Source organism: Necator americanus, chromosome V (genome assembly GCF_031761385.1).
Source record: "Necator americanus strain Aroian chromosome V, whole genome shotgun sequence".
NCBI classification, from domain to species: domain Eukaryota; kingdom Metazoa; phylum Nematoda; class Chromadorea; order Rhabditida; family Ancylostomatidae; genus Necator; species Necator americanus.
In genome coordinates, this window is record NC_087375.1 from 32,580,334 (window position 1) to 32,591,125 (window position 10,792).

General features: G+C 34.1%; 1 protein-coding gene across 1 annotated transcript; it reads left to right on the top strand.

Annotated features, from left to right (window-relative positions):
• Positions 1-8,958: 8,958 nt before the first annotated feature.
• RB195_015894 (uncharacterized protein) lies at positions 8,959-10,660 on the top strand (the record flags this gene model as incomplete). The annotated part of the gene is made up of 6 exons (XM_064206821.1): positions 8,959-9,039; positions 9,688-9,738; positions 9,806-9,942; positions 10,047-10,118; positions 10,185-10,277; positions 10,546-10,660. The coding sequence occupies 6 exons, from the start codon at positions 8,959-8,961 to the stop codon at positions 10,658-10,660; spliced, it is 549 nt and encodes a 182-aa protein (XP_064062702.1).
• Between the last annotated feature and the right edge of the window lie 132 nt (positions 10,661-10,792).

Sequence of the window (10,792 nt, forward strand, 5' to 3'; positions counted from 1 at the left end):
CCTTGATTAAAGTGCTATCCTTTCCACGTCTCTTCTTTTGAACTTCTACGATGTTAGAAATCGATAAAAGTCCGCTTTAATAGTGGTAGAACATCCAAATTTATATTTTTATCATGTTATTTTATTTATTACTAATATTCATTCTTATTTATTATTTATTATTTATTTTGTTATTTTATTCTATTATAATTTTTATTGTTTCAGTTGCTTTCAGAATTATACAGTGACTTCGCTATAGAATTTTCTATTCGAATTTTGATGTTTTTCTTCTGCTCCAGGAATTTCTTTTCGAATTTGTTTTTGTTTATGGAATGTGGACGAATCTGGTTGCTCATTCTCTTTTTTTTCGCGCCTTTCAAAAACTTTCTAATTATATATGCATTAAGGTTTTTTTTTTAATATTTTCTCATCTTTTCATCACTGTCATCTCTTTTCTTATCATTTTTTTAAAATCCAATTTTCAGAGTTGATATGTTTCATTCTGTAATTTACATTTATTTACATTGTTATTTACTCCTTTGATATTATTTTCTCATTCATTTATTTCTATTTACATTCATTTAGTTTATAATTTTGTATTACTTTTCTTAGAAGTCTCGAAGAACTCTTTTCTTATCTGCATGACGGACGGATATGCCAAGAATAGAATTAACGTCAATGAAGTTTTTGTGTTCTCATTTCTGTTCATAGCTACATTCCCCTCAAAACAATTAGGGGAATAATGCAGAACTGATTCACGGATGAGTAACTCGTCATTTTAGTGAACTAACAAATTACCGTAAGCAGGATATCGTGGGAGTGAGGACAGGCGACCTTTACTCACGCAGTGTAAAAGTCATCTCAAAACGATTTTCAGAGAATTATTTCAGAGAATCAACGGCAAAAGAAAAAAAAGGAATCTAAAAATAAATAAATAAATAATAAATAATAATATAAAAGTAATAAATAGCAAATAAAATAAAAATAATAAATAATAAATAAAATTAATAAAGAATAAAAATGAATAATAAATGATAATAAAGATTTAATTCAAAACGATTTCTCCGAAGATGCGATTTGATTTTCAGATAATTTTTTCGTTGAAAATCTAGTTTCCTCAGCTTAGTCTTCGTCTTTATTCTCATGGGCTGCGCGCTTAATTTGGAATTATTCGTATTCGTAAAATTTGGAATTGTTTGTATTTGTAAAAATTATTATCATTTATTTATTCGTTACTTATTTTTGCTTGTTTATTTCAAGAATTTCTAATCCAGAACGTTTACTGAAACGTCAAGAAGTAATGAAATTGTCAATTTAACAATTACATTGGCTTTTTTAAGTTTTTTAAGTTTTTCTGTTCGTTTTCTTTATTTTTTATCCACTTATTTTTGCATTATTCGAAAATACTCTTTTTTCTTTCTTTATCTAAATATTTTTTCTCTCACAACGACCTCATTTAATCCCCTCGTAGCATTATTTCCATGTACGTCCGTTTTAAAACGCCATGCTATGGCTGTTTTTCGTTTTCGGAGCATTTTAAGCGCTTTTATGTCCATTTTCATGTGAAAACACTTTTTCGGAGGGCAGCGATGGATCCGCGGTGATGAAAAATCGAGTAGCAAGCAGAAATTTCGATGCAATCAAGTGGTTATTGCTTTGAATTCGCTTTTTTTTCTCGTTATAGTTGAGAAATTGTTGTTAAATCGCTTGCTGGGGCTTCAGCGATGTATTCCCTTTGGCGCGTTGATTGGACGACATCGCATTTCAAATTGGCTTCCTTCACGATTCATGATTCGATTTTTGAACAAACAAAAGCGGCGGAGCTCAATAAGCTCAGCCGCTGGGTTTTTTTTTTCGCTTCGTTTCATTTTTTTCTTTCTTTTCACTATTCATTGTGATGTTGTAGCCGATCACATGTGCCCACGGACAGCATCTTTTCCCACTTTTTTTTCGCCTCCTTCGCACACAACTCTTTCTTTTACACTCACTTCACTGCTGAACCAGACAGAATCGATTGGCTCACCTTCTTTTCTTCATCATCATCTTTTTTTTTCTAACTTAGAACTATGCATAGGTTATGTGCTTCAGTCCGTTTTTATTCTAATACATTCATGTCACGTTATTCACGAGCACCATCATCACACGTAAAGGAACATGCGAGACGCGAGACGTGCATAAGACGGACGCATTGCGCACGCGCGACGCAGCTTAGGAAAAACAGTTCGCGTAAGATATTCGTTCGCGGCCGCTTAGCAGATACTAAGAACGGAACCACGTAGAACAGAATCCCCTTCTCAGGTCGGTCGTCGCAAACATTCTATGGCACTCTAATAAAGTGCTTTATTATTTATTTGTTTATTTACTTGCTTATTTATTTCTTTATTTGTTTGTTCATTTACTTTTTATTTAGTTGTTTTATTTGCTCAGTTTTATTTATTCACTTTATTTATTTATTTATTTATATTTATATTTATTGAGGAACATTATGCATCAACCCTCTCCTTCCCCTGTATTTATTAATTTTTTTCTACCTTTTTTATTTAGATGAGCGAATAGTTTAAAAACAATGCTAATAATGTGTTAGTACTATTCTGCTTATGGTTCGAGTAAAACGGAAAAAACAATTCTTTTTCTAGCTTTTATAAGTTAGATTTTATTATTTTTAGAGAACACAACTTTGGATTTCAATCTTAAAGTTGGATTGACCTAAAACACTGATTTTCCTTGAGGTACCAAGGTAAAGTACGCGCGGAAATTCCTAAGAAAACGAAAGAAACTCGGATCCGCGTTTTTTTTCCCGTTTTTTCTTTACAATTTAACTTTGCTCCGTATCATTGCATATAGACATTAATCGACTTTTTATGGCGAAATCTATCTACTGTAACCTATTTTGAGCTTTGGAAAACTTTTATAAAAACACTTATTTCTTAAATTACCATGGGACTGCAAATTAAGGGACGAGAAGCTGAAATAATTGTGCCTTATGGAAAAAATGACATTTAGTGCGAAGAAAATGCTAGAAACATAAGCTTGTAATTAAATATTCGCAAAATAGACATTGTCATGAACATTTTGGTAACCCAACCATATGTATATTAGAGAGTTCTAGAATCTTTTGAAGTTGGCAGATGTGACACATTTCAAGTTGACTGAAAGAATTGCTTTCCCAGCTAAAAAAAAATTAAAAGGATAAAGGATAAATTTGTTGGCGTATCATTCCACTTGGGATGCGCCAACGCGTTTTACTGGAATTCGTAATCGTTGAGGTTTGTTGAACGCGTGTTGGCCTATACAGTGACCTGCGAGGGTCAGCCAATGTGTCAAGTCAGTGTTTTTATCCTCCCAGACAGGTCTGGTACCAATTTATCGACCCCGGAGGTGAGAAGGGCTTGGTTTGCACCAGGGCGGTTTCGAACCATTGACCGTGTGGCTACAACGGACCTCTAACCGACTGCGCCACACCCACCTCAGAAAAAAAGACTAAGTACGAGATTTTATCGCAGAACTATTTAATTCGGGCAATATTTCAATTTTTGAGGTTCTTCTCTGAGAAATACGAAACTTTCTTGGTCAAATACAGACAACTTAGCTCTATTTCATTGTTTATTCGAATTTTTAAGTGGCTTTAAGTGAACTGTGCTAAATGTTTCAGTTCCGAAACTCGGCACTTTTCTAAAACCCTTTCTTCACTCTAAGAAGCACCATAGAACTAAACTAAAACTATGTGAGTTAAAGATTGATTTCAGGAGGCCAAAGTGAGGTAAAAATCTTGCTATTTTTACAAATACCTGTTTTCCGTGGCTCTTAAAGAACATTTTCATATTTGAAGTGGACAGTTTGGTGACGTAGAGATTATCTATCGAAACGGATGATAAAATGTTCACGAATAACTGCTTATTTTACGAATATTTAACTATAAAGTTACGCTACACCGATTTTGTTTACGTCAAATGTCATATGTCCTCAAAGTGCAATTATCTCAGTGTCTGGTCGCCTTTTTTTTAGTCGCTGGTACCTTAGGAAATAAGTATTTTTTTAATAAAAAATTTTGAAAGTTCAAATTAATCTAGATAGATCTCGTCAGGTCGAGTCGATTATTCGTACTTTATTTGTCTATTTTTTGTTTTGATTGTTTATTTTTCTTATGTTTTGTGTATTTTATTTTTGTCCACATCAATACGAATCAATTTGTGGGGAAAAGAAACAAAAAAATTTGTTTTTTGGCGAAGAATTACTGTGCCTACTGTATGTAGGCCACAGTTTGGTAGTACAAATCCATAGAGCTCCCTGCGCAGCTCCACTTCTCGTCTAATATCTACTCTTAAAATAATGTCAGTTGATAATTCTGCTTAATAAACCTTTTATGAACTTTTCACTTCCATTCAGGACCCATTCACCTCTCAATTGAGCATCTAAATATCTATTATATTATTATATTATTTTGTTATTGTATATTATAATTATTAATTATATATATTATATTTAAGTAAACCTATTGACGCAAAACTCACAGCGAGTTCACAACGATCTTTTTTCCCATTAATTACGTTTTAATTTTGTTCCGCTTGAAATTTACAACTACGACCTTCATTCTCGCCAATGTTTTCTAATTGAAATATTGTGAAAAATGGGAACAAGTAAGCAGAACAGACATTTTTTATGGTAATTTATTGCATTCCATTCATTTGGCTATTTTCAGACCTGAACCGCCATTTTAAAATGAAAAACAGCAGCTATTAGCAGGTGATTTAAAATTTATCACCTGAAATTTTCTATATATACCCCCAAGAGATAGGGTTCTGAAGTATTTTTTCTTCTAATTTGTTTTCCAAGACAATCGCATGCTTATGTATTAGTTCTTCTTAAAATTAGGTAGGAAATTAGATGGGAAATAAATACTAATTGGTCATTTCATTCTTCTGGAAGAAATCCAGACTCCTTACAATCGTAGAAGTGTTTCCTTTTCTTTTGAATTAGATCGTTATGGTGAGGTCGATGAAATGATTCTACCAATTCCGGAAACGGAACAAAAAGGACTTAAGCCTGAATCTTCCGTAATTCTCGCTAAAAGACTAAGGGTTATTATATAGATGCAGACTAGCATCGGTTTTACCGTACAACGTGTCACTCCACCACTCATAAAAAGGAAAAGGTAAAGAAATTATTGCCGCAGTGGTCGAAGTCCATTATCAGTAAGAAAAGAATCCACAGAAAGTTGGAAAATCCACAAAAGGTTAGATGAACCCAATCATTTTAATTGACCATTCATATCTATTATTATTTTTTTGTCAAAATTCGCTGTAACGGATTTCTAGCTGTTGGCGTCAAGGTGGGACTTTTGCGAGTTGCAGCGACGAGTTCTGCCACCAAGGGTCCCAACTAGATCCAAACCACTGCGTCCCATCGCACCGCTTCAAACGCAGAAACCTCTTTCTGGAGGTTGAACAGTTTAAAAAATGTTCAAAATTCGTTACGAGCTGTCACGAAGGTGGAGGATCAGCGACAGCGGCAGCTCAGACAACTGAGGACTTTTAAATTCCGGAATTTTCCTGCACTCGCATATCCCTCAAATCTGTATGAGACTATTGAATTGGTTTAAAGTTTTAAAACTTCAAATATCATCGGTTGAAATAAATATAAATCTGAATTAGAAGAGGTAATTTCAATCGCTTTTTTTTAATTTCACATTTTCATAACGAAATTTGAGCCTTTATTTGAAAAAATTCAAATATTACAGCTCACTCTATCAACGTACATACATATATGGCATGAGTTACAAGAACTGAATCCATTTATTCATGAAAAGACAAGAATTACTGAATGACCGTAGTTCTGTACAGCGTATTCAATAAAAATAGATCTTTTTCCCTTATAACTTTTAGTCAAATCATTGGCTTCACTTCACAACCACATTCATTTTTTTTTTCTGTCGTCGCTAATACGAAAATTACACGATTAGCTTGGCTGTCGGGACCATTTAGCGCCGTTTTACCGCTTCGTGAACTTTTTGGCTCAACTATATTTCTTCTTTCCTCAACTCCAACTTTTTTTCTACCTTTTTCTTGAGAGGATGAAAATATTTGCGGTTTCTTGGAATGGAAAACAACCTAATTTAGAATTTTAGTGCAAATTAATCAGAACTTAATTTTTACTACAACTTAATTTCAATAATTACTTATTAATAATTTTGAAACAATTGAAATACAAAAGACAACAATCAACAATCCTTAAATGGATAAACATGCCCACAGTAACTTTTAGCTTTACATTTTTTCTTGTATGAATACGTCGAATACGTGCTTTTTTTCTGTTTGAGTGGGAAATTTCTATTTCTTTCAAACATGCATCGAAGTCACATGGCTATGAATATACTTGTAATAAATTTACATTTTGCATAATTCAACAAACTGTGAGAAAGTAAGATACGTTCGCCTATTTCTGTTTAAGGATGTGTTAAGAATTCTATTTTATTCATTCACAATGCTGACACTTTTAAAAGACCTTTTTTCTCAGAAAGAAAAATGAGTATATGGGTGTAGTGTCATTATATCCAGGAAAACTCATTCAAAGTATCCGCAATTTGTCCAAATTCTCTGCGAAATTTTCTATCTTTTTTCTTTATTTGCCTTGACCCCTTCACTCCTCATTTCCAAGGTAATATAAATGGAATATTAGAATATTCCAGTAGTTTAAAACCGTCCTAAAAAGGAAAGCTTTGTATTCTCCCAAACATAAGGAAATTGGTTCAAAATTTGTCTAAGACCTTACCAAAACTTACCTGATACCTTGGCAAGGTCCCATAGAACTCTTTTTTTTTCAAATTCTACTACAACCAAGGTTACAGGTTGGTGAAAGGTGTAGCGCAGTGGTAAAAGGTTCCACAGCATTTGCAACATAGCTTTTTCTAGACTGTCCTGTATTTTGGATCACTAAAAGTTTCTGGATAAGAATGAAACCATGTGACCCAGTGTTTATCAGCGCCTCTTTACTTGCGGAGTCGAGGTTCAGTACCTCCAAAGCGCTAGCTGGTTAGAAATCCTGAGTGTGACAACGTTTTCGGATTTTATGTAGGGCGTATGTGGGGCGTGTGTAGCGGAGCCGATAAATGATCTGCTGTGGCCAAAGAGTGGATGGTTCGAAACTGCGCTAGTGCCAACAAAGCGTGTTATTCCTTTGGAACCGACACTAGGTGGAGAAGAACACTTCTAAGAATTTAAAGCGCAGTGCTTTTCGTTCTGGCCCTTGGCAGATTGCCACTTTGGGCAGTTCCACTAGGTTTTCATGCGGGACAACTTGGTACGTCTTGAACTAAGGTGGTAACATTTTTATGAGTCCATGACGTAGTGCCTTAGGGCGAGTATCCAGCGACAATCAGAAGCAGATGATTGTTCGGAATTTTTATGAATTCCAGCCATGTTTTTTTCTCTTTTTTCCCTCTGTTTTTGAGAAGAATACTGCGCCCTGCTCCAATTTTTGCTCATCTTCCCTTCCTGTTGCTCGGACTCCTCACCCTCTCCATCATCTTTTACTCGGCTTTCTCATCTCAGCGCTTTCTTCTGCTGGCTGGCAACCAGCGGAACCAGCGGACTCCAACCGATCAACGGTTCCGATCATCCCTGTGATCAACTTCGCCTTCATCAATCGATCACCGATTCAACGTCCGACCACCGCTGCCAACGGCTACGATCAGTTCATGCGGACCTGACCGCCCACTGTGACCACCCTTCTTCCTCGAAAACAACCTATGGAGGGTCCACTCAGAGTCGGTGGATCCTGGTGAAAATCCTCGATGCCCCCTTAGTTCCCACACCGTGTATTGTTCGCGTTTTGCCGTCAACATACAGCTAAATTTACTTCTATTTTCATACATTGAACTTTCATGGTCGGGAGAAAATCGTACATTTTACTGTTCTTTTCACAAAAGTTATAATTGTGGTAGCTTTTTCAGTGGTTTTTATTGGAAAAACATGTATAAATCACACTTTATGTCGATTTCTAATCATCTAAACCTGAAACACACAAAGTGACCAACGTTAGAAAGATGTTAAGGTTGAAATGTGAAGAGATACAATAGCTATGAGAGGATAAGAAGCACTCACTGAGTAATACGAATTACAATTAGTAATATTTTTATTCACTTTATTCATTTTATAAATACATTTATTATAATTTTATTATCAATAAAATTTCGTATTCATTAGTGAGTGCTCTTTATCTTCTCATAATTATTGGAGTGATACGAAGTACATAAGTAAATAAGAACATATACAAGTGATACACGTTGAATGCAACGCATAAGTTTTTTTTAGAAAAAAAATTAAAATTAAAATAGAGTACAAACCGGTGACAGGTGAATTTTCTAAATATTTCATGTATTTCAAAAGTACTAGTTTTAATCGGAATCTCAAGAACATTATTTATTTATTTATTATTACAAAGACAGTTTTTTCGTGCAGGCAAAGCCTTCAAGCACGAACCAGACACCCGTACCACACATTATCGTCTGCCTGAATCATGCTTATGATTTTCTACCACAAAGTTAGTGTTCTCTGGATCCATGCGTCTTATTTCACCATAAGTCTTATCTTACTAAAAAAAAGTCTGAGAAAAGCGATTTCTCTCTCTTTTTTTCAACACTATACTTTTATTTTCATCTAAATGTATTCCTGAGCTCTTATCTAGGACAATTTCGACCTACCACCGATTCCACTTCCATCACCAATAATTCGGTAATAGAATTTCAAAAAAAAATATTGTGAGAGTGAGGGCATTCAAATTGTCGGGAACGCATTTCTACCATTTCTATCCGATGGCTGGCTGTGTAGATTTTTCCTGAACGTTCTCTCCACTACTACTTTATCGAGAGAAATTTCTGCTAACCATCGACATCCATAATCGGCTGTTTTTGATTTCATTACCGGTTCGAGTGGTACTTCAATAAATTATTCACTAGAATTTGATAATATTCTCCTTTACAGTATGCATTTGTGTGAGCGACAGTCGAATTTAACACGAAGAGCCTGTTGTCAACTGGTTTTATTACTAAACGATACTACTAAGGTAATTTTTTTTCGTTTATTTATATTCGTTAAAAATGACCTTCTGTTAACAGTGGACAGTGTCCAGTTTCTGATTTTCTTATTTTTGAACGGTACCTCCAAATTATGCACTCAAATCAGTACAGCTTCTGGTCCAAATCGACTGGAAACTAATAGATTCTTAGTGAATACAATTATAACCACTATAAAAATAATAAAAAATTGAAATAATAAAAAATAATAAAAATGGGAATAATAAATAGAAATAAAAAAATAAATAGAGACAAAATAGGAATAATAGGAATATTACAGTAGGAATAATAGTAATAACATAGTGAGAGGTACTATATTGTTTAAGAAAGTAAAAATAGTACCGAAGAAAATAAAAATGAGTAGTATCTGAGTACAATGAGGAAGCAGGTTGGCTTAAACTTCTCCTTTACTTTCACAAGGCTGCATAGAATGTCACTTTTTTGGAGATAACAACATCAAAAATTCTTTTAAATCTGAGACCGAAATCCGAATAATTATCCATAAACAGGAATTCCTGATGAGACACAAAATTATGAGACTCTCGATCTTTTCGAACTGCTTAAAAAATGCTTTTGAGAAAGTTTTTATTTTCCTTTTCCTTTCCTTCTATGCTTTACTTTTATTTTTTTCTACTTAGGTTCCTTTGTGTGACGTTGAGTTCCTCACACAAAACTACAGCGATTCATCTGTAAGTGAATTTTAGAGTTTTTAATTGGGAAAAATTTTTTTTTGTGGACATTACCTACACTATTTAGTTCTATTCGCCTCCAATATTTTTGGACGAGCCGTCCGAAATCCAGGAGGATCATCTGACATTTTTTCTCGGTATTATGGTGCTAATGTTGGTCGCATGTGGTTGCATATTCACACTCAGTCGACTCACAAAACCTAGGTTTGCTAAATATTAACAGCATGTTGTTCCACCCAATAACATTTGTTTTTAGCTTTTCCACCGATACGATACAAAATAATAGAAAAAAAATTATTTTTTTTTAGGTTTCACATACGTTATGGAAGTATATCAAATTATGATTTTATGATGTGGATGCCTTCAAAACGAAATCGCAAGTCGGTTTGCATGCTTAAAAAATTAAAAATTATTCACATACAATTGAACTAACAATTTTTTTCCAGGTCATCGGTGATGGTATTTTTACGAGGAATGAAATGTCGGCGGACAGTAAGCAATCGTAACTCTAACATCAGTGTGGTTTCATCTAATATGGGGTAATTTTCCAGTTTTTTTTTTTCGTCATTAGTGTTCAGAACTTTTTTTTTCGAACTGTACCATTTGGAATTGTGGAAATATTTGAAATTTCATTCCTTGCTTTGTGATGATCGGGGTAATTCTTTTATGGGTTTGTTAGTCGAAAAACTTCATAGTGTTATGAATCAAAAGGTAAACAGAAATAATAAATTCCATGAATTGATAAATTTGTGATATTCTAAGGTTTTTTCTATTATATATTTTATTTTTCTATAATATTTTTTGCAGCTTACTACCGTCTTATCAAAGTGCAACGTCTACTCCAACTTCTGCTCTATCTTCCCTGCCACCACCTCCGTATTCGGAGACACAACGATTAACGGAGGAAAATCATCGACTGTAAACAAATACTCAATATTAAAGACGTGCTCAATGATTCCTCTCTTGAGAAAAATGTTATTTCACAGAAGGACACTTCACAAAAATTTGTGGCCACTTTTTTGTTTTGGTTCTCATTAATACTATGAGATTTAAA